At 38.9% G+C, this 25,700-nt stretch overlaps 1 protein-coding gene across 1 annotated transcript in view; it reads left to right on the top strand.

The window, feature by feature from the left end:
* Positions 1–25,700, top strand: part of SKAP1 (src kinase associated phosphoprotein 1) — a 285,865-nt gene that overhangs the window by 48,201 nt on the left and 211,964 nt on the right. The window contains 1 exon segment of the mRNA XM_047706864.1: positions 15,113–15,138. Coding sequence (XP_047562820.1) covers positions 15,113–15,138 — 26 coding nt within the window.

The following is a 25,700-nucleotide window of genomic DNA, read 5'->3' as shown; positions in this document are numbered from 1 at the left end:
CCATTCTTCCTTGACGACAGAACCCTACTGGCCTGGGGATGAGTCATGGTTTGGAAGCCACAACAGACTTCTGATAGCCTCTCGCAGGGAGACGGCAGTACTCCCTTGAATGCAGTAGCCGCCTTAAGATATGACCGTTCTACGGCGTTAGAGCAGAAATGTCACAGTAGTCTAGACCCTTCATGTCACTGTTGGGCCCCTACATCAACCCTGGAATCAGCTGTCTCCAGACCTCTTTTGAAGGAAAAATAAGCTTTATTTAAGCCCATGTCATTGGGTGTTCCGTTACTTATAGTCAGAAAAATGCTGACTGTCCAGAACTGATCCTGCTTAGCGCTAACGCCTAACTCTGCTTTCCCTAGGCCCAGGCTCCCAAGGCAGAATCGTGGGTGTCCTTCCTGGCTTCTCTGTCTTTACTCCCCAAGCCATCAACAAGCCTATGGATTCTTTATCCTAAATCTGTCTTCTCCTCTCCCTTTGTCACTGGCTACACTGCCACCTCCATAAAGTCTTACTCAGGGCATTGCAAAATTCTCCTTTCTGGTTCTCTGTCTCAAGTTTCTCCCTGTTCCAGTTTATTCTGCTCCTCCATTCTGTTGACAGGCAAACCTAAAAATAAATAAATAATTTAATCATGCATATTATAGAAGACTCATTGATGTGGAACGATAAGATATACTATAAATGAAAACGTAGGTTAAATATATGTGTAAATTTATATGTTAATATATATGTAAAACCTCATAAATATATATGTAAAAAAATGTCTCCAGAAAACCCACCAAAATGTTTTTTTTAAGTTCATGTATATAAGTACTCTCTATACCTAACGTGGGGCTTGAACCCCTGACCCCCCAGATCAGGAGCCACATGCTCTTCCAGTTGAGGCAGCCAGGTGCCCTGCCCCCACCAAAATATTAATGATGATAATCTCTGGCAAGTAGAGTTTGAGTAATTTTTAATTTCTCCTTTTTGTTTATTTGTATTTTCTAGCTCTGCAGTGATTATATATTTAATCCTAAGTCATTGAGATCAGAGCCCTTCCTGTTTAAAAAGGGACAGAGATTAAATAGTGAAAGCATATTTGGTTTCCAGGTGGGTAAGGAATTGGAACGGTGGGGAAAGGAGATGTAGAAAGGGGAAACTAGGTTCTAATTATGTTGTGAAGCATTGGGTCACTCCTGTGCAAATAAACAGCTGTGTGTGAGGTGTTTTCCTCTGTGCCAAACATACACACTCATAAATGTGCATGAAAGCCATATGAAATACAGCAGTCCTTGGAGTAATTTATGATGATTTTGTTAAAATATGTATTTTTTTTTTAAATAAAGGAAGTTCACTCTCGAGGTCTTCATTAGATGAGGTATCACTGACTGAGAACAACTTTCATTTCTTAGATATTATCCTTTTGAGCTGCACTGAACTGACACAGGCTGAATCCTTCATTAGAAAAGGATTATCTACACTCTGTGTGACTATCTAATAAAACATTTGTGTTTGTGGGACTAGTTTCCCGAAGCGATGGTGCTTGAGTAAACCATTCACTTCCTCCTTCTCAAAACATCAGTCATCATGATTGATTTTTATGTTGGTCATAAAGAGAAATGGAATCACCTAAGAGCAGGGTGAGGATTATAAACCGGAAGAAGTTAATTTACTCAACAAATATGTGTTGGCTATTTGTTTACTCTTTGTTGGGCATCATGTCAAGCAATCAAGAGTGTCACATATCATATAGCCCTGTTTTTCAAGAAGTTTTCGGGCCACTGAGCGGCCAGACTCATGACCTGAGCCAGCATGGAGACCACTGCTCACAGATGCCTTCTCTAGAAGGTCTGAGATGTCTGGTTCCCATTTGTTATATACCTTTTCACCATTTAGAAATGTATTTAGGCTCAACAGCTTCTTTTAAAATACAAATTCACCTGGAGGGTTAAGAGACTTCTGGGTGTACATTAACTGTGTTAAATGGTTTTCTTCTAATTTTTGGTTAAGATGAGAGTGCTGAGAGGGTACCTGGGTGGCTCAGTGGGTTAAAGCCTCTGCATTCGGCTCAGGTCATGATCCCAGGGTCCTGGGATCGAGCCCCAAATCGAGCTCTCTGCTCAGCAGGGAGACTGCTTCCTCCCTCTCTCTCTGCCTGCCTCTCTGCCTACTTGTGATCTCTGTCTATCAAATAAATAAATAAAATCTTAAAAAAAAAAAAAAAAGATGAGAGTGCTTAGGAAATTCAGTGGCCAGACTTGTTGAACCTCTGTTGTGGGTGATGAATCGTGTTAGGTACACTGAAGTTAGTCAAGGTATCACAGGGCCCTTTTCCTTGGGAAGTATGAGGGATTCAGAGACTCTCAGATTTGTAATTTAAGAATGACAGTCACATCCAACATTCACCACGCACATACTGTATGCCAGGCCCATTGTCAAGAGCTTTATACACACTATCTCATTTATTCTGTGTGCATGAGATGGATATCAATGAGAAAGATCAGATGAGAAAACCGAGGTTCAGAGAGGTAACCAATGTGCTCAAGGTTACACAAATGTTAGATTCTGGAATTTGGATTTGAACCCAGGCAGTAGGACTGTTAGATCACCACTCTTCTGAGGCTCAATTGCTTCACAAAAAGTGAATAATAGCACTTAACTGATTCAACAAATGTTTATTGAGCAAATGCTATATGCAAAACATTTTTGTGGTGAATATGACACAGGTTCCAGTCCTCCTGTAACTTATTTTTGAGCAGGATAAATCAAATAATTATATGATACATCCACTTTGTAGGATTTCTGTTATGCATATAAAAGTACCTAATATAATCCATGTTACATGATTAGATACTCCCCAAAATATTCCCAAGAAACTTAAAACCCAATGGGAAAGGTAAAAAAGCCCGCACAAATAACTATATCTCAATATATATTGTGGCTAAAGCTTTAGAAGAGGTATACATAGATTGTGCTGTGAAATCCCAGTGAAAGGAATCACTTCTGGCTGGTGGGCTATGAGAAGCCTTCAGGGCTGTGAGATGGCATCATGACTTGGCTGTGGGTTGAAAGGGATGGGTTTTTGGTGAGATACATTGTACCCCAAAATAGCAGAAACAAAGATACAGAGAGGATATGGTTAGCCATATTAGGGAACCAAAGGATGATTCCGTTTATTAGGTATAAGGGAGTAATAGGAGAGATAAGCCAAAAAAGATAGGATGGAACCAAATTATGGAAACGAGAGTTTGACTGAATTTTGGAGGGGCAATAGGTAATATGGGGAAGGACAGCTCAGGGCAAGGATGTGCAAGCTGATACTTTAGTAGAGAGTCATGGATAACACGTGAATCCTTGGCACCTGGGCAATCTTTGGCCACTGGGAGACCAGAGATAGTTGTAAAGGCAGAGAGGGTAAGAAAGTCAAAGTTTGCCTGTGTTTCCTATGCCCAGAGAAAGAAGACATACCATTTTTCCCTCTCATTATCTTTTGCTTTGAGGACACCAACCTCATGTTTATATTCACATTTCGATAGCTGGGTTTGGCTTATTATAGGCTTAACAAGCATTTATGGATAGCCGGGAAACCTAACCACTTCTCAGAGCTTTATGGAAAAATGTATTCTAAATAGACAACTTTATGCTTCAACTTTCGAAATGTGATTGGTTTGTAAATGAAGGATTGTATTTACTATACTTTAGATCTGTTAACAAGACTTAATAGGTTTTTGAAGCTGGTCCAGAAAACTTAACACTATTACTTTGTTTCATTAGGAAAATGCATTCCAAGGTCCAAACACCTGGAAATGGGACACAGTCTATGCTTGAACTGGGGGCTAACTGTCTAGAATTTTCTTAACAGACAACTGTTAGCAAAATACCCATTTCCTTCAGATTGTTTTCCAAATTTGCCCCATCATATGGATTACCTGAGGATCTTGTTAAAAATACAGATTTCTAGGGACGCCTGGGTGGTTCAGTTGGTTAAGCAGCTGCCTTCAGCTCAGGTCATGATCCCAGCGTCCTGGGATCGAGTCCCACATCGGGCTCCTTGTTCTGTGGGGAGCCTGCTTCTCCCTCTGCCTCTGCCTGCCATTCTGTCTGCCTGTGCTCTCTCTCTCTCTGACAAATAAATAAATAAAATCTTTAAAAAAAATACAGATTTCTAGGTCTCTACCTAGATGCTAATTTACTAGGTCTGGCGTGATCGATAAGGATTCCAGGAGATTCTTAAAATCAGGCAAGTATATGTAAAAATCTTCATCAGAAGACTTCCTCTTTTTTTTTTTTTTAAAGGTACAAAGATACTAGTTTGGTTTTCAAATGAATTTGAATAGTGGAGGGGAAGGATGGAGGATTTGACTGGCAAGTATGAATTGAGGCTGTTAGTTGGGTGGTGAGGTGGCTCCCCCAATATGACTGGGGATAACTGACAGGAAAATTTTACTGGCAAGGCTTAGGACCAGCAAGTAACTGACAATATTTCAACCCAACTGGATTGTAGGGTGAGGGATAGGGATATGGTCAGCAGCAAATGGCTTTGGTCCTTCCCTTGGCCTGATGTTTGCCTGCAGCCTTTTTGCTTCCTGGTGGCCTGGCAACATGAGACATTTCCTGATGCTGGAGAATCCCTTGAAGTACGACAGAACCAAAGTCCTGGCCCCACGATGGGTCAGGAAGTCCTGGGATTGAATGGTTGATTATAGTTGAACTACTGGTGACCCCTGACCTGTTTTGATACAGCCGTAGAACTGATCACATAGTCATTGGCCTTTAGATCAAAGTAGTTTCATTTTTTATGATTCAGATAATTAGGTACCTCTTGTAGGGGTTTAATATGACTGCTGTAGATACTATTCAAAGAAATAAATGGCCAAGAATGATATTTTGGTATAGAATCTTGTACAATTAGGAAAAATCTTGAGGGCAAAACTGACACAATTTAAAAATGATTTCTGAATTTCTATGTGCATCTCAGTTCCTAACTGGAAGAATGCATATACATAAGGATAGGAAATTTTTAAAAAATATCTGTAATTCATTGTAGCTCTTGGAGTGGTTACCAGCAGAAGCCTGCCTTCTTGATTCTATTTTTATACATTTATTCAGTTTTAGAGCAGAATGAATGAGTGAAATAATATTATGTCTTTAATTACGAGTCTGTTGTTATTTTTCAATTAATCTGTGTCAGTAGCTTTAGCATTTGTATTAAATCATTTTCTTCATGAAAGCTTTTAATGAAGAAACAAATTGATTGTATTTCTATATTGGATTCTTGCCACTACAATGTGTATTCGGTCGTGTCTTTTGGAGTATAGTTTTGCTAGTCATACTGTGGTTATTCTCTGAAACTAGTTTTTTGCAGGGGGCGATTCTTCATTTGGATAGAGGTTTTAATTTAACAAGGGTTTCTTATTTTTTTCTTTCTTTTCCTTTTCTTCTCCTCTTTTAATTCTCTTTCTGTTTTACCCTCTTGTCTTTGTGTGAGTAATTAAGAGGAAAATGAAAGTTTCTTTCCCCATCTTCTTTGGGATAAAATCCACACCCCATGGTGTTACCTGGAGAGCCTTGCCTGCTGTCTGCATCTCCAACCTCGTCTCTGACCCCTCTCTGAAATGCACTCATGCTGAGCTCAGACAGCTCTTCTGTTTCTCAAGTCCATTCATTTTCTTAGCAAGCATTTATTGAGCACAGTCTCTGTGCCACTGCCCCTTGAGGGCCCAGTGACGTAGAGAGACAAGAGGATTGTGGTGCAGGGTTATAGGTGCTGCTGCGACGTGTGCACAGAGGGTCCATGGGAGCACTTTACACAGGGGACAGAGCTGAGCCTCAGAGGTTCACTGGGAGAAGAAGGGGCACAATGGAGAAAGTGTGCTGGCAGAGAGAGCGGAGACCTGTGAGAGCAGCAGTGTGAACAGAGCAGGGGAGGGAGGACCTGGAGGCTGGAGCTGGAGTAAGCCTCTGCAGAGCTTTAAGCAGGGCAGTGACAAGACTGGGTTTGCACTTTAGGTCATTAGGGAAACGATGGTGCTAATGACAGAACAGTTGACATTTACTGAAGGCCTGCCAGGTGCTGGGCCTGGTGCTCAGTTCTTCATGTGCATTGGCTCGGTTAATCCTCCCAAAAAACACACGAGGCAGGTGTAGTTATTATTTCTATTTTTAAGGTGAAACCAAGGGAGGGGGTAGGGGATGGGCAAACTGGGGAAAGGGGAGTGGGAGATAGAGGCTCCCATTTATGGAATGGATTAGTCATAGGAATAAAAGGTACAACACAAGGAATACAGTCAGTGATATTGTAACAGCGGTGCATGGTGACAGGTGGTAGCTGCACTCCTGGTGAGCACAGTGTAACATGTAGACTTGTGGAATCACTATGTTGCACACCTGAAACTAACCTAACATGGTGTGTCAACTATACTTCGATTTAAAAAAAAAAAAAAAGATGAGACTGTGGCTGCCGCCAAAGTTTGTAGCCTAGAAGACGGAAGAGCTGGGACTCCAACCCAGATATGTCTGCAAAGCCATTGCTCACCACTGCCCTTCCTTCTCCATCCACCCTGAGGAGAATGGGTCAGAGAGAAGCAGGGTGGCAGGTGGAACGTGGGAACATCAATCTGGGTCAGGCATTCTGAAGGCTTGAATGAATTCAGTGCCTGTAGGGATGGAGAAGAGGTAGATTTAAAAGATATCAGGGGAGTAGAACGTCCAGGTCTTGGTGATTGATGGGATGTACGCAGTCATAGAGAAAGAGATGAAGGGGCAGTCCCCACATTTCAACTGCGTTCATGAAGATGTCAACCATTGAAACAGGGAGCATGAGATAGGAGAGATTCGGGACTGGTGGGACAGAGGATAGTCCTGGAAGAGAAGAGCAGAATAATGCTGTCCACTGTTTCTTACTGGTTGTTAAAAGTCTCTAATATGTACAGACACAATAGTCAAGTCTTGGGCCGTTGGTTTTTCTCCCCCTCAGCCTGAGCACCAGGACATGTCCTCCAGTGCACTCTTACTCTTCTGTCCTTTTATCTCCCAAGCCTAGAAGAATCCTAACCTCAGATCAATTCAACTGTCCACATCTCTGCTCTTGTATTTGGGCAGCCACTCAGTGCTGAAGAAAAATGACACAGTCGGAGTGCCTCTCCTGTAAGGCTTGGTCTCCCACCTCAGTTGAGCCCTTAATGATACCTGGCAGTGACCTTACATGACCCTAGTAGCAACCTTTCTAATGTTCCTCTTCCCCCCACCCCCTCCCCAATCCTTAGCAGCTTTATCATATCACCCTTACATGACATTATCACCTGCTTCACAAGACAAAACCGGCTTTAAGGTTGGAACCCACTCAGAATCTTACACTATCCCTTCCTCAAACATGTCTGCTTCGGGCCTCTGTCACCTGCTCTGACCCGCTGCGCTGGCTGGCTGCTCTGCATCCTGGGCCTGGCCTCTCAGTGACCCTCCCCTCCCCTGCCAGGCATCTTCCTTTATCTGATCCTAGATCCTCCCTCAGCAGCCCTTATCTGCAGGCGGTCAGACAGCTTCTGGCATTAGCCAGACCTGAGTTCTTCTGGCCCTGGTTTTTACCTTGTGTGTGTTTTGTGCCAAACCTATCACTTCGGCACAGTTTGACTGCTCCAGCCTAACTGGCCCACAGTTGGGGCTTTCTATACTCTCAGTCCCTACCAGAGTATCTGCAAGTAGTGGAGATTTATTAATGTCTGAGAGAGCGAATGCAGTCTTCATAACTTGAGATACAGATGGTATGTTGGCATGTTAATGTTGAGAAATCCACTCTGCCTCGATGAGCTCTGAGAACTAATCCAGCCTAAATATTTTTTGTGTAACATTTGTTCTCAGGTGGATAATGTAACCATGTTCATAATAAGGGAAATACCAAAGGAATTTTCAAGTGACTATCATGTTTTTGAACCTGCCTGCCCAAGATAAACTGTGGTAGCTTCACAATGTGGACTTCTAAACGTCTATGACGCAATCACGTAACCTCTCCATACTTCATTTTCTCATCTGGAAAGTGATGGGCTGGATTAAATGACCTTCAGTGAGCTTCCAGCTGTAAAATTCAATGACTAGAGGGTCCACAGTCACAGTGTCATGCATACGTCAGTTATTCATGAATCAGATAACTAGGAGTCTTGGTGGTCCAAGAGTAGCTGTTAACCTGAAGCAAGCAAAAAATAAAACAAAATGAGGTTCCAAGCATCAGCAGAGACAAAAGTGACAGCATAACAGCCAAAGATACTGCAGTTTAAAATATGATAATCAGCTGGAGTTCTTTGTATATAAGTGCTGCCTTTTCTCTCCCATACATATTTGTAACCAAAGGGTATCTCTGATTTTCCTCTTGTTGCTCTGTTCCCAGTCCACGTCCACGTGTGTTATCACATCTCTTGTCTCTCTTCTTGGTCTCCAGTAAACGGCCTCTCGGGTTGTCTCCCTCCCATCCAGTCTGCATATTTCTGCTTGTTTGATCACAGTGGACATCATTTCCTATCCTTAAAACAAGCAACCAACCAACCAATCCTTCAGATGCTCTCCTTTATCTATAGAAAGAAAAAAACAAATCTCAACTCTTAGGGTCTTTTATTTTGTAACAACATACCTGGCTGGAATTTTTCTTTAATAGTTCATTGAGTTCTAATTGGTTGCCTATTACATGCAGAGAGTATGGGGATTACATAGACATTCAACCACAATTTGCAGTCTTGATGCTTGAACATAGGGGAAGGAATATTTGAATGCAAGTTTTCAGTATTGTGGTGAAAGACCATAATCATTGACTAATTGAGAAAAGCACCCAGATTTCTTGCTGTTGGTATCCAGGGTGGATGTTGGATTGAGCATAGCAGGGATTTTATGTAGTGAAAGTGTTGCAGAAAACTCCAGTGATAAGAAAGGTCTTATTTCTTTTATTTCTTTTTTATGGTCTGGGAACAGAGTTCTGAAAAAAAAATCAATACTGTCAACATTAGATAATGTTGCTTGTTTATTACTTAATAAAAGTTTAATTGTGACCATTTCATAAGTAGGAGAACATTGTGTCGTCTTCCAGGGTGGGTTTCTAACACTTGTGGGTATAGACTCAAGACCACAGAAATATTACACCCAAAGAAAGAACCTAGGAACTTCTTATGGCAGGTCCTTCTATAACCTGAGTTATGTGCTTGTCTGTTGTTACCATAGTGTTTGTTATTTCCTATCTTAGATTGACATCTGTTGATGTATAAATATCTCATTTAGATTGTAAGCTGCTTGTAGGCAGTTACTAGTTCCTGTCCTTTTGATGGATTAAAGGTACTGGGGCTAGAGGGGGCACCAGCTCCCCTCCAGAGGCCTTCCCATCCCTGCCTTTTGCTGAGGCTGACGCCCTGATCCTAGGTCCCAGCCTCTGAAGCCTCCACCAGGGACTTCCACCAGATGGTGCTCTTTTCCCATTTCTGTTCTTGGGTGTCGCGGGCGGTATGACCCTTTGCCACTTGCCCATTTTTCTGAAATGGAGCATAGCTCCTAGAAAGATTTGAAATCAAGTGAATCTTCCAAAGTAAGAAAAGAAGTTATAGAAAATATCTACAGGGTACAGATTATTAGCATTGTTCAGAAAAGCCATTTCCTTGGGGGCATGTATCAGTCTCTACCATGTGGCTCACTGATCAAGGTCAATTGCAAGGGGTTTTCCTAGTGTTATCAACTGGCTGTTGAAAGCCCTGCTCAATGAGGTTTCCATTTGAATTCCATTTTTAATATCAGCATAGCACTTCATTCTTCGCCATCTGTTTTGAGATAGTCATTACCAAAAGATGGTCAAGAGCGAAATAGAAGTCATCTCTGGATAGCGAGTAGTGCAGACAGCCTATTCATGTAGGAGGCACCACTGTTTTGGTACAAAAACCAAAGTTCAAATTTATATCCTTGAGTCATCAAGAAGAGATTTGATTTTGTTTAGCAGGTGGTTTAACGAGGCAGAGAATGTATGATGTGTTTTAAATTTCCATAAGTCACAGGTAGAATAACATGTTTAATACTTTAGTTGCAAAAAAATTCATTTAGATGTTCTAGATTTATAACATTACAGATGTTGGCCTTTGTGGGTAGCTAGTTTTATAATGCCATTACAGTCTTATTCATCTAATCCAGAGGGTCTCATCATTTTGGAGGGGAAGAGTTATTGGCATTTTTTGGAATCTAATGAGGTTTATGGACTCTTCTTCAAGGGAAAAGAAAACATGGGTTGCTTTCCACCCACGATTTTTAGGAGTTCATGAGTCTTCTAAAGCTCAACTGTGAACTCTAAGTTAAAGATATCTGATCGAACTACTCTCTAATACTAAGCTGTCTGGCAATAATTGATTTGTTTTCTATATTGCAGTCAAGAGAAAAGCAGTTACTGTGGGATTTAAGAGCTTGAGCTCTGGAACCAAGGAGACCTGGGTACAAATCTGGGTTCTGCCATTTAATAGCTATGTGGTTGTGGTCAAATTGGTTGACCTTCCTGAGTTTCAGTTTCTTAATCTGTAAAATGGGAATAATAATAGTACTGACCTCATAGGGTTGTGATGAAGATTAAATAAAATAATACATATAAAACATATAAAAGTGCTGAATATGCTTTTTTTAAATTATAATCAGGAAATGGAACTATTTTTCCTTCCTAGATGTTTGCAATAATATGGGGGTAGTTACAGTTGTTTGTTTTACCTCCTTCACCAGGATCTAATTAGCTGGCTGAGTGGTAAAAGCTCTGAGTACTTTAATCTCAATAACCATGTTCATTGGTTAGTTTCACGGTCAAGAGTTTGATACCCACCTCAAACCACCCCCCCCCCCAATCTAATGGTTAAGAGTTGATAGCTTCATTTTTAGCAGGAATCTAATGTTTTGTGATTCTTGAGTGACAAACTAGAAGTTTGTTTGCCATTTGAAAGATACTGAAATATATCTGCAGACAGACTATGTGTACTTTAGTCACCATTTCATCCAAGGAACCAGAACAAAGGACTTGTCACATAGAAGACATTCAACAAGTATTTGTCATCTGAGTGACTGAATTCTGTTAGGATAATAGAAAGTCTTTAGAGAAAAAATTATTTTTTCTGAATGTTTTTAAGTTAGATTATATTTTCAAGACTTTCCTTCTTAATTTGTTATTACAGTGCCCACTCTGGAACTAGTTGTTAGGATTAGAAACTTGTCTGCCTTATTACCAGCTGTATAAACCATGGTCAAGTCATCTCACCTCTCAATACCTTGGTTTCCTTATTTATAAAATGGACATAATAAGAGGGCTATAGTGTGGAGGAATGAGTTCATATAAGAGAAGTGTTTAGGACAGTGCCCACAATATAAGCGAGAAATCTTAACATTGTTGTTATTTGTCATTGCTGTTACTGCTTCTGTAGAAGCCTCAAGATCCCCTCACTATAGTGAATCCTATTTATTTTGTTGTTACTTTTCCCTAAACTAAAGTTCACTGAAAATCTCTCTATTTAGAAGCACAAATAGCAAACTTTGCCTCCCATGTAATGTAACTCTGAATTTTCTAGACCCTATTTTGCAGAGCCGACAAAATGTTAGGAAATTTTGTTCTTCCATTTTCATTTTTGGAGGATCACGTAAAGACGGATTTATTTTGACTGAATGTGAAAACAATAATCATCAATATGGTTGCAGCAATTTCTGTCTTCTCGTTCTGTACTCATATTTTTCCGGCTCCAAATGTCATTTGCATGGACCCGATGATGTTGAGTATGGATATTACAGCGGAGTGATAGCTTCCTTTTCATATTGAAGCTGAAGCTTCAAAGGGAAGATTAAAGAAGTGTTTGTTATCTATCTGCACAGGCCTGATATGAAATTCTCAGAAGCCTTTAGGATAAACACAATTCTGTGTGTGTGTGCGTGCGCGCGCGCATGTGCGTCTGTATGCCTTTTCTTCTATGTAATTCTATTGTGGTGTTTGTATTTTGGTTTGAAATGTCTAGTTTCAGACTTGTTGGAGTCTCTAGCTAAGGGATAATTGTTTTCAGAGTGAAGGATAAGAATTAGAAGATGGGAGCAGGATTTGACTAAATGCCTCCTAAGGAGTGTAGAATTCTCTAGTGTGGGGTCATCTTTCCAGAGAATGTGACGAAGGCCACCCATAGGATATGTTTAATGAGACAAGATCAGGACTTTCGATGTATTGTGCCCAGCGGAGACTAATCCACGGTGCCCTCCAGTGAGGGACGAGATTGCTCACCTTCTGGCCTTGCCTTTTAGACATATACTGTGTGTGTGTGTGTGCGCACGCGTGTGTGTACACAAACTTTCTTTAGGATTGTTGCACAATTAAGACTTAGAGTAACACGGTAGGGTAGCAGGATTGTTTTACACCTTCTGAAAGTGAAGGAAACTAACATTTCACTTCATGCCATTCCACATCAAGTTCTACATCTGATTTTTTACTGACAGAAATATTTAATTACAGTGTCATCAAGATTAAGGCAGATTCTGCTATTTAGCATCAGCTCGGTAGACCTGCTACTTTATTTAATACTTTTAAGTTGAATTCTTTCTCTGTAACCAGCCTTCTTAGGCTAAGACTATGATTGGCAGAAGCGATACTCTCAGTGTGTGTGAACTTATAAGATCTTCTTAACTAAGAAGAGAAACCAGGAAACCAGCATCACTCTACAGTAGGTAGAGAAGGGGACTGAAAATATGTGTGTGCATTGGAGTGGGGATTGTGGGGAAAAGCAGAGATTGAAATTATCAATAACATGTTTCACCTATTTATCAATTTGCCAAAAGTTGGCCTTTTAACTGCCACAAGCATGGCTCCATTTTTTTTTTTCTCGGTCAGTAAATGAGAATAATATCAGCGAAGTTCCTGCTATTGCCATCGTATACGTTTTGGAAGGAGAAGTACACCCACACCCTCCTGCCCCCCCCCACACTTGCACCAGGCTTACATTCTAATTTCTATTTATATTGAAATGGAGGATGAGTAATGAGTGGAATCAAGGGCTGGAGCAATGCCTCCACAGGAGATGGGAAACAGCAAGAACATGGAAAATGGCTCGCCCCTTTGATGATTTGCTTGATTAACTGTGTTTTAGAGAAAAGAGTTTGGTGGAGGGGCATGTGGGTGGCTCAGTCGTTAAGCGTCTGCCTTTGGCTCAGGTCGTGATCACGGAGTCCTGGAATCGAGCCCCGCATCGGGTTCCCTGCTTGGCAGGAAGCCTGCTTCTCCCTCTCCCATTCCCCCTGCTTGTGTTCCTTCTCTCGCTGTCTCTCTCTCTGTCAGATAAATAAATAAAATCTTTAAAAAAAAAAAAAAAAGGAGTTTGGTGGAAAAACTCTTCACCGTGGCCAGGTAGAGTGGGAAGCTACACCATCTGCTATGGGGAGAGCGACTCGTCATACTAATATATAAAACTTGTTTTAAGTTACTGCCGCTCTCAAGCTACATATGCCTTCCTATTGACATGGACAACCTTTTTTCCAGCTGCTGCAGCTTTGCCTTTCCCACCCCTCCCTCTCCCCCTCTCCACTGCAGTTGTCATAGCTGTCCTGAACTTTCCATGCCTTGTCATCCAAGTATCTTACATTTCTCTTCACCTTATTGACAGCCCAGAACTCTTCTGGGAAAAGAAAGGAATAAGAAAAGTCAACCAGGAGGCTTCTCCATCTTCTTCTTTATCTCTGATAATTCATCTTCTCTTCTTTATCTCTGATTATTTCCCACAAATGCATCTCTGGATTATGGCAGCATACTCCCACTTATCTCATACTTCTCTGTTTCCTGAACTTTAGTCTTATAAAGAAATAACCCAGATATCCACTGGAATGATATTTGTCTCTAAAGTAGCCTCACCTTATTTCAGTCATGTGTGTGTTAAAAGATATGCCTCATTATTGCCCATGTATTGCCTTTTTCTTAATCTTTTATTTTAGGTTATAGATTCTTTTAAGAATTTGACTTAAAAAAAAAAAAAAAAACTCTGAACTCTCTCCCAAGGAAAAAAAGTGTTCAAATGAACATATACATTCTTGAGAGGTCAAGATGAGGATAGAAAATATTCATTCTATTTAGTGGCATGGAATTATGTCCATAGCAAGAATTAACATGTGGTTACTATAAGCATGTTGAGGAGTGAGTGGGAGGTGGGAGTGGGAGAAAACAGAAACTACAGACAACAATTTTTGAAAATTTCACTGTGATGTGAAGGGAAGAGGACACCAGATAGAGGGATATGAAGAGGGTGAGGGAGGCTTTGCTTTATTTTTATGTGAGCATAAATACTGATGGAAAGGGCCAAGTTGAGAGGAAGAGGTTGAATATATACAAGAGAAAATCGATACAGAATAATGTAAGGTTCCTGTGAAGGCAGGAGGAAATGGAATCCAAGGTACAATAGACTTTTGTGGGTAGCCACCATATAGAACTTTGTTTCTATGGGGGAAATGCAATTTACATTCCAAATAAGCGACTCACAAATGATCCTTTCTGCCACTGCCATTTCATTAGTTTGAAGACTTGAGGGGTTATTGGTTTTGCCAATAATATCCCAAAATAAAAGAGGAGGTGGGGGTGGACAATGATACAGTGGACTGCAAGAACCCCAGTCTTGGCATAGGCACTAAAATGCTAGGTGACCTTGACCCAGTTATGCATGCTTCACCTGTAAAATAAAGAATTTAAACCTAGAAGTATTTGAGGATATGTTTTGGGTGGGTGATGTTTTTGGTTGTTGTAACTGGGGGTGCCACTGGTATTAGGTGCTGAGGACCAGCGATGCTGATTGTACAAGACTGGTTGTCACAACAAAGAGTTGTCACACTCTAAGACTGTAGAGCTCCTGATGAGAAACTCTGGACCATGGCTAGGTAACCTCTTAGGACCTTTCCAGCAACATGGTCAAAACTGTCTCTGGAGTCACAATGAGTTAAAAGCCACTGAGAATCTTTCAACTCTTAGGGACAACCCTTTCATTTTTCTCAAAGTGGGTAGTGGTTTGGCTGGTTATTCACTGTTTAGCAAGCTTTTTGGAGTAGGTGCTGTCTCTACCATATGCCAACCAAAACTGAAATACAAGTTTGACTTATCTCCATTCTTTTCTTTGTATTTCAGGTACTATTGGGATATTCAGCCCCAAGGTGAGTGCTTTTTGGCCATTTATGGTTTTACACTAAAAATGTGTGGATGGTATTGTTTACTTCTCCATCTTCTAAATAAGCTTCTACACAGAGAGGCATTAGGCATTTCTAAGGAAAGTTAGTGGAGTGTTTAATTAATCTTCACCCTGCTGGGCTCCCCTGCCCTGCTTTTTAGCAACAAGAGGCTCAGATGCATCTGCCTTCTGAGTGGATTGGTGCTAGATTATTTTACAGAGCCAAAGCTATAATATGCTTTTACTCCTTAAGCTTTGTCAGATGCCATTCAAATAAAATGGTGGCCGAGTCCATAATAAAAACCTTGGGAGGGCTCCAACTCAGCTAATTCTTCATTTGCTCCAGAAATAAATTCCAGTATGTTACCTCCTTGGTCACTGTGCTCTTCCACACAGCTTGCCTGTCTGGCAGCCCAGAAATGTCAGAAATGGAGTAGTGTTGAAATTCCCACTAGAACAGTGTTATCACATTTTAATATGAGCCTCACTGAAGTCTCGGTGCTTCTAATTGCTTTCAAACCATTGTTTTCCTGCTTTTGCTTGATGAACCCAGCATCTGGCATGATTCTAAAAACTACAACAGACAGCTGTGTGCAAAATTAAAAAAAAAAAAAGAGGATTAGAACATATTCTTAAAAGGTTCAAAATTGGAATTCTTTTTTCCAAATTCAGTTTGAAAGGATATCTTTAAAGTATATGTATTCTTTCTTTTAATACTCTGGTTGAGAATGTCAGAAACATCATCAGAATATTAACTCTTAACCTACTATAAATGTTTTTTTTTTTAATTTTCTCAGAGAATCAGGGAGAGTTTTAGATCAAGCTTCTAAATAGCTTTATGAACTATTTTGCTCTAAAAGTTTTGTAAATTGATTGTAAACTTTCCAGTTTTTCTATTCTCTTAATATTGTCAATGTATCCTTTCTCCATGAGGATAATACCTAAGAGAAGTTCAAATTGTGGGGAATAATACTAGTTTTATGAAAATTTCAATTTTCCCAGATCATACTTTAGTGTATTTCAAGTCTATTTGTCTTTAAAATCTTTAAAATAAAACTTTAAGGGGTGCCTGGGTGGCTCAGTGGGTTAAAGCCTCTGTCTTTGGCTCAGGTCATGATCTCAGGGTCCTGGGATCGAGGCCCGCATCGGGCTCTCTGCTCAGCAGGGAGCCTGCTTCCTCCTCTCTCTCTGCCTGCCTCTCTGCCTATTTGGGATCTCTGTCTGTCAAATAAATAAATAAAATCTTAAAAAAAAATAAAATCAAACTTTGAGAAATAAAAAAACCTTACATGTTTAAATCTTTTTGACTCTTGTAAGTTGGTCATAGTATTAATAATATTTTAAATAATGTGTTGTGATGTTACTGTGTATCTAGCTGTCCTAAAGCACTTATGGCTAAAAACACAGACTGAGAACAGAGAATTCTATGTAACAATGTAGCAGTTTGCTTTGCAAAGTGTGAAATATGCTATTCAGGCAATGGCCCTGTATAGTTCAGGGTTTAACAGATGTTAACCAAAATCCACAGGGGGCAAAACATGAATGTGAACTGGCAGAAACGAATGGAACTGTGAGGGTAGAATTAATTACCTAAAGGAGAAATAAAGAATTCGTGTCAGAGCTATGTTATAGTAATGTTGAAAAGAGAAGAGAATTTTGGAGTAGAACACAAGAGACTATACGGGGCTACAAAGACAAAGGGCACATCTTACCAGGTTCTTGTAATAGTGGCATTGTAGTCATTCTCAGGTTGATGGCAACTTCCACGCAGCCTTTCTCTCTTAGGAAGAGGTAGAGCAGCCAAGGGAACAATTTAAGAGTTTACTTAGAACAGAAAACTGTATTTGCTTCTCAACAATGATTGGATATATGTGGCAAATTCTTTGCTCATTTAGAAGTAAACGTAGGGAAAGATCAAGTTGGAAAACCCATACTTGTGTCTTGGCCCCAACCTTGCTCCTCCCCCTAAGGTATTTTTTGGCGGGGAAGGGGGTTATCTTTTACCTTGCTCTTTCGATTGGATCTTAGCTGATTGCTAAGTGCTTCAGAAACTGGCAGGGTGTGTGGGGGCACTAACAGGTCTCTGTACGGTACTATAGGACAGTTTAAGAATATGAAAAGTATAGGAATATGTAAATAAGAGAACAGCTGGCAGAAGAATTTAAAAAGCTCTAGACGACTAGGTAGTATTAGGAAGGGAGTGAGAAAGGACAGAAATGATGACCTCAGATTTCCTTATCATTTTTATCTATGGCAGGATCCTTGTACAGGAAGATGATGGGATGAATTTTATCAACTCCAGACATTTGCCTAAATACACACTTGTGTTCTTCAGGATATTTGGACTAAACTAGAATCTGGTGTCTGGAAGGAAAATAGTTCTTTTTTTTCTTTTTTTAAGATTGTATTTATTTATTTGAGAGAGGGAGGGAGAGAGAGAGAGCACGACCATGAACAGGGGGTTATGGAGCAGAAGAAAAGAGAGAAGCCGATGCCCCACTGAGCAGGGGAGCCCGCTGCAGGGCCTCAATCCCAGGACCCCAGAATCATGACCTGAGCCAAAGGCAGATGCTTAACCAACTGAGCCACCCTGGTGCCCCAGGAAAATAGGTCTTAATTATGAAAGATCCCTTCTTTATAAATCTCTTTAGTAGCCTATATTTAAACAACTGGTTATGGAAAAGTCTGTGATGAGTTGCTCCCATGTGCTTTAAAGCTTACCCTCTAAAGAAAGATGCTGGGAGAATGGACTACCTAGGCATAGAGAAGTTTGCAAATAAAATTTTTCTTATCCATCATTCCATTCAATCCCAGGTTTAATATGGTGGAGGAGTGACTATTGAAGAGTGTCAGGGAGAGTCTTGTCTCTGTTCTAGAGAAGAAACTTGGTATGGTAGAAAGAGCATGGATAGGGGCGCCTGGGTGGCTCAGTTGTTAAGCGTCTGTCTTTGGCTCAGGTCATGATCCCAGGGTCCGGGGATGGAGCCCCGCATTGAGCTGTGCCTCAAGCCCTGCATCGGGCTCCCCGCTTGGTGGGCAGCCTGCTTCTCCCTCTCCCATTCCCCCTGCTTGTGTTCCTGTTCTCATTCTCAGGTAAATAAATAAAATCTTGGAGGAAAAAAAAGAAAGAAAAAAAGAAAGAGCATGGACATTGAGGCTTGACAGACCTAGTTCAAATCCCACCTATACCATTTAGCTAAAGGTCATGTGACATTAGCAAATCACTTAATTGCTCTGAAACTTGGTTGCCTCATCTGTCCATAAATGGAGGATCTGCCAGACACTGTGCTAAGACCTTTATATACACTATCTTACTTAATTCTCAGAATAGCCCTATGAAGTAGGTACTAATAAACCCATTTGACAGACATGGGCACAGAGGCACAGAGAGGTTGAGAATCATTCAAGATCATGCCCCTCAAAGATTCTAACTTGGTTAGGCTGACTCCATATCATTTGCTTTTTAAAAAGTAATAGCTTTTTTGAGAAATAATTCATATAACATTAAATTTACCCTTTTAAAGTATACAAGTCAGTGGTTTTTAGTATAGTCACTGAGTTGTGCACTCATCACCACTCTCTAGTTTCAGAACATTTTTGTGACCCCAATAAGAAACTCCATGCTCATTCATAGTTTCAAAGCCCATGCTCTCTGTCACTGTACTTTACTGTCTGTTGCAATGGCATTATGAGGACTGGTGGTAACGTGTAAGTCCTAGCACGGAATCTGGACAGTAAGAAAATGTAGATCGTATTTACGACAATGTTAATGGCAATTCTTTCCCTCACATTTCCACCCAAATTTTCTTATTGGTCCACTGTCACCTTCCTGAATGATGTTGATTAATAAAGAATGAAACATGGGGAAAATAAAACATAATCCAAATAATTTATTACTTTAATGTGGAAGGAACATAAATGAAAGAGCTCTTTTAATGAGCTCAAATATGATTGGAGAACCTGGGACAGGCTTTTTATTTTTATTTTTTAATAAGACATAGATTCCTTTGACAATTCAAGTCCTGTTTGCTTTAACTTTTTTCTCCTTAATGTTTCACTTAAAGTTACAAAGAAAATTCACTGGAATCTTTACCATGGAGCTTTTACCATTTCATTAATCAGATACCCAAAACATGATACTGATCAGAGGTTAAACACACATTAGTTTTACCTTTCAGATACGGTGACAGTATAATTCTATGGTATTGAGCAAACTGATTTACTTCATTATGTTTAGTTTCCCTTTTTATAAAATGAGTTAATTATCAACAAAGTCTAATCAAATTTGAATTACAAGGTATAATGTTTATAATTAAAAATGTATTGCTAGAAAAACATCATCATGAATATTAGAAAAATTGCCCACCATGGGCCCAGAATCTAAAGCAAATTACATAATATTTAAATAAAAAATTAAAGACCTTACATATATATATATAAATACATATAACAAAATCATATATTTTTATCCAAAGGTCACTCACATTACATTTGTGATAGTGGTAAATATAAACCAGTAAAATTTCTTGCCAGCTTTTTGAGAGTTTTCCTGAGTGCTGTAGAGAGTTTCTGAGAAAATGATCCAGTATATTTTAACATGAAAAATTTCCACTGTGTGAATCTTAAAAATCTTATGAAATGGCAAGCCTATATCCCTTGTCAAAGTAAACTGATACCTAAAAATACAGCTTGGCAAAAGCAAATAATGCAAAGTGAGTAAAGAAAATATTATTATAAAGCCTTATTAACCATAGATTAAAAGAGATTTAAAAGGCCTATCAACTAATGTGTGGACCTCATTTTCATCTTGAGTCAGATAAATTGTAACAAGTTGTAGCTATGAGAGAATTAGAAATGTGAACATTTATTTTATGTTAAGAATCTACTTTTGATTATGTCAAACTAAAAAGCTTTTGCACGCAAAGGAAACCATCAACAAAAAGAAAAGGCAACCTACAGGATGCCTGGGTGGCTCAGTCCGTTAAGCGTCTGCCTTCGGCTCAGGTCATGATCCCAGGGTCCTGGGGTCAAGCCCTGACTGGAGCTCCCTGCTCCTCCAGGGGTCTGCTTCTCCCTCTCCCACTGCCCCTCCGCCTGGCTCCTGCACTCTCATGCTCTCTCCCTCTTTCTCTCAAATGAAAAAATAAAATCTTTATTTTAAAAAAAATAAAGATGATGAGGTGTATTATACAACAGAATATTACATAGCCATCAGAAAGAATGAAATCTTGCCATGTATGACAACATGGATGGATCAGGAGGGTTTTATACTAAGTGAAGTTAGAGCGAGACAAATACCATGTGATTTTACTTCCATGTAGAATCTAAAAAACAAAACAAATGAACAAAAAAAAAAGGCAGAGACAGACTCATAGATACAGGAAACAAACTGTTGGTTACCAGAGTGGGTGAAATAAGTGAAGGGGGTTAAGAGGTACAAACTTCCAGGGCGCCTGGGTGGCTCAGTGGGTTAAGCCGCTGCCTTCAGCTCGGGTCATGATCCCAGGTCCTGGGTTCGAGCCCCGCATCGGGCTTTCTGCTCGGCAGGGAGCCTGCTTCCTCCTCTCTCTCTGCCTGCCTCTCTGCTTACTTGTGATTTCTCTCTGTCAAATAAATAAATAAAATCTTTAAAAAAAAAAAGAATAAATAAAATTAAAAAAAAAAAGAGGTACAAACTTCCAGTTATGAAATACATAATTGTTGGGCATGTCAGGTACAGCATAGGGAATAGAGTCAATAATATCGTAATAACTTTCTATGGTGACAGATGCTAACTAGACTTACCTTGGGGTCCATTTCATAATACATATAAATATTGAATCACAATGATATACCCTGGCAATTAATAGAAGATTGTATGTCAATTATACTTCAATTAAAAAAAATCTATTGTTAATTTTTAAGGTGTGACAATGGTGTTATGCTTATATATTTTTTAAAAGATTCCTTATCTTGGAAAGACACACACTGATATTTAAAGGTAAAATAAAAGATGTCTGACATCTGCTAGTCAAAGTAATATTTTGAGTATCAAAATAATAGATATTCAAAATACTATGGGAGAGAAAGAAAGAAATGGAGTGGGGGTTTACATGAGACAAGATGGATCATAAATTGACTCTTGTTGAAGATGGATGATGTATACATGGGACTTTATTACACTGTTTTGTCCACTTTTGTATACATTTAAAATTCTTCATAATGCAAAGATAAAAGGAAAAGAAATCCAGGTTGAGATTAATAACAATATGTGACGTTATCCTTTTATTTCTATTGTGAGACCTAATATGTTAATACATAAAATACCTTATGTATCGTAGACACAAAATACATAGAATTGTTAGCTTTTACAAAAATTTCAAGTTTAATGTTTTATGATGGCAAGAGCATGAGTTTGGACGTCAGACCTGAATTCGAATCCCAGCTTCTCTACTTACAAACTATGTGAGTGATGGCAAGTGACATAACCTCTTCATCTACAAAATATTGCTAATCATATCTACTTCACAGATATTGGGAGTTGTAAGTAATTATAGTGAGATGATGAACTCATGAGGAGGGCTTGCCACCTGCTAGTCACTTACTGAAGTGGAAGCAAGTATTATTTTTATATTTCAAAGTAAGGCTTTGAGAGTAAATCCATATACAGAACTTAAACTGTATATATCACATGTCCTCCCATAAAATTCATCCATTCCAGCTGAACCCTAGTATAAGGCTATGTACATATTTATGAGGTTTGCACTTATAGGATGAGTGTTCAGAATTTTTATTGGTAGACACTTCAGAGGTTAGATCCATGAGCCATGGATCTGTAATGTCTGAGACATGCTGAATCGAAGCATAGATGTCATTTAACTTCTCGTCTCTTACTATCGCATACTTGGAGCATGTAGTTATGACAGCTACAAGAAGCAAACCATTAAAGCAGCAAAGAAACACCATTTTTGCACTAAAAAAGGAGAAAAGGGTTTCCCTTTGAAGTTGAAGAGGAGTGTTTTTAAATTAATGGAGTGTACAGTGATTTTACCAAGTTTTATTTATGAAAATACTCTTTGCATTCATGCCAAAAGGTTTTAGCACAGTCGTAAGTAGGATTTATACAAAGAAACACAGCCCAAATTTATGATGTGTTTGCAACTGTAAGAAAAAGTCTGAATTTACAATATTTGTAATTTATTGTTAAATATCTTTCTATCACTATTCCTGGAATGCTAATATTTTATAAACACAAGTGTTGGTTATGAACCTAGAATATCCTAACCTATACTACTTTTTATAAAGAAATCTTCCAGAATGTTTTCTATGTCTTTTGGGGATTTAATGGCAGGAAATATATACAGGACAATACTCCTGCCTCTGGCTTTAGCCCAACCTTTTAGCATCAACAATCTTGACAGCTGCTTTTGTGACTTGACTTCCTTTAGGCCTTTCCCCCTTTCCTTATTTGCTACATTTTATACAAATTAATCTGTGGAAAGTGGATATACACACAAGTTGCTTTTGAAGTTAATTACTGACTTTGATACCTTTTCAAATATTTTACATCCTATACATCTACTGTTTGGGGTTTTTTTTTAAGGGTGGACAAGTGTACTTTAAAATTAATACACTGTTTTATAACAATTGTCAAAAAGAATAAAATTTTTTTAAGTGAAAAACTCAGTTTTTTTCTTTTCAGTGTTAAAATTTTCTCAGATTTTATGTTCTTTCTAAATGCCCTTTTCTGGAGGAGATGATATTGAAACAAAAGAAAAAGAACTGAATTTCATGTAGTTGAAGGAAGAGATCATTGGAATCAGATGCTCTGCTTTCTATATTCTCTACACAGTATATTATTTACAAATATTGTTTGGAATAGCAAAGACTCCAAACAGCCCGAATGTCCAGCATTAGGGGACTGGTTAAATAAATTAAGTCACATTCATTTACTGGAATGCTACATATAGGTTAAAAGAACATAATATATATATATGTGTGTAACATGTGCAGCTCTCCAAGGTATATGGTTAAGTTAAAATGCAATTTAGACACATACTGTATAATTTGTTTCTGTGTGTGTATATACACTCACCTTGTACAGACTATTTTTTGGAAGCATGTAACCTCTGCTGAGGAGGGTAGCTGTATGAGTGGAAGAGAGAAGCTTCATTATTTATATCCTTTGGTACTGTTTGGATTTTCACCATATGCGTGTATTATTATTATTTTTTTTTACTAAAAATTGGTTAAAGTGAAAAATGAGATAAATTGATATATGCTGATATGGAAGAACTTCAAAGGTAAATGAATAGAATACAGAACTGGACAAATGCTACCATTTGTTTAAAAAAAAAAAACACCACTAATGCAGACACTTGTTATATTTAGATAGAAAATTTATAGAATACCCAAAAAGCCTCACAGTGGTTTCCTCTGGAGAGAAGAACCAAGAGAAGGGAAAGAAGATGAGATTTCATTATATACCTTCTTGAAATCTTTGAAATTTTTATTCTGGGCATGCTTAACTTTTTTTAATCTAATAAAGAAGTTTACTATAGTTAACAATACTGTATTATATATATGGAAGTTGGCTAGAGTAGATCTTAAAAGTTCTCATTATAGGAAAAAAAAACTTCCAACTATGTGAAGTGGTGGATTTTGACTAAACTTATTGTTGTGATCATTTCACAATATATACAAATCCCTGTGTTGTACACCTAAAACTAATACAAGGTTATAGGTCATTGATATCTCAGTACAACTGGGGGCAAAAGAGCAGCTTACCAAAAAACTACATTTAAAGTGAGCTCTTTTTCAGTTGAATCATGATTTGGCAGTTTCATATCTGTTCAAGGTTTAGTGTTTTGTTTTGGTTGTTTTTTTTTTGGGGGGGTCTCCTTTACTTATTTATTTATTTTTATATATGAAACCAGTGTTTGAGGACAGCGTATGTGGGTGTATTGGGTTGACTTATCACTTGAAAGTGAATTTAAAAATAAATGATAAAGTAGTATCATATAATACCCATGGTCACCAGTAAAGAACACCTTTCTTACTCTATCTCAGTCTTTTTTTTTCCATATGTGGTCATTAAAAGCTCGTAAAGTTCTTAATTTATGTAAATGGCAAAGAAAATAACTGGTAAATAAGTGAGCACTTTAAGCTTCATTGATCTGGGAACTTATGTTGAGAAAAAAAATGTATAAGTGATTTCTTTTAGAGAGTATTATCCCTGGACCAATACAGAAAATCATGTAAGGAGTACAGTTTCCAAACAGAGAAGTTTGTCATAAGAATTCATCTGCTTCGGGAATTCTGCTTCTAATGAATTTTCGTGTTCTGGACACAAAATATTGAGAGAAATGTGTACTGTATGGTTAATTTGAATACAGATTTGGTTTTCTAAGTAAAACTTCTGTGGGTAAGTAGGTTAAGTTTTTGGACTTGAAAGCCAGTGAATTTGTTTGATTTTTGGAGGCTAAATAATGTGCTCATAGAGCCAAATTTTAAAGCATTAAATTTTCACTGCACTTCCCATCAACACATACTTCTCTCAGAAACTTGTTTAATAGTTATTTACCAGGATGGCTGGAGTATCACTAATATAGGAAAGGAATGGTTTAGTTATGGATGAGGGCATTTATATGATATGCAAAATGAAGCTTCCAGTCACTGCTGACTCTTGTGAGGTGAAGAATAAGAGAGTCAGTCTTTGAACCTCCCCTTGTCATCTGACATGTATTTACACAAACTTACAAGCCCACAGCAGCTCTTGGCCATAGTTCCTCTCCAGAAGGTATTTTCCTTAACTTAAAATGCAGTACCACTATCCTCAAGATTTGTGTACTTTCCTGTTAGTGATACCCTAATAAAAGAGGAAAAATAAATTTTAGAAATAAGGAAATGCTCTTCCATGCAAAACTTCTGTCCGAAAAGGGGCCAAACACTGAGTGGAATTGTTGATAGTGAGAGATTTTGGTTGTTGATGTTGTTGTTAGGTGCTGTTTTCATACCTGGACAGGAAACCCTGTTTGAGGTGGGGTAGTCACTGGAAGGCTGAATCTTGTCACCATCTGCCATTACAGCTCCCTGGTACTGGAGGGCTATATCATTCACAAAGAAAACTTACCATTCCTCAAGATGTTAGAAGTTGTTTCGTGTGTTCAGGCCTGCTAATCTTACCCATAATCTATTCTTGACTGTATATTGTTTTATTTTTAACCCTTTGGACCTCCATAAAACTTTTCTTATGCCTGCCCTTAGCCTGTAAATCCTGTAGAGTGTGTGTGTGTTTGTGTGTGTGTGTGTTTAAGATTTTGTTTATTTATTTATTTGAGAAAAAGAAAGAAAGAGTGCATGAGTGGGAGGAGGGAAAGAGGAAGAGGGAGAGAGAGCATTTGAAGCAGATGCTGCCCTGAGTTCAGTACCCAGTGCGGGACTCCATCCCACAACCCAGAGATCATGACCTGAGCCAAAATCAAAAGTCAGGCATTCAACTGACTGGGCCACCCAGGCGCCCCTAGGTCATGTATCCAACTGGCCTTATAGTTTCTCTCAAGAAGAGAT

The sequence above is a fragment of the Lutra lutra genome, chromosome 16, assembly GCF_902655055.1.
Source record: "Lutra lutra chromosome 16, mLutLut1.2, whole genome shotgun sequence".
NCBI lineage: Eukaryota > Metazoa > Chordata > Mammalia > Carnivora > Mustelidae > Lutra > Lutra lutra.
The sequence above is the reverse complement of the archived record's forward strand: the minus strand, read 5'-3'. Positions and strand labels throughout refer to the sequence as shown.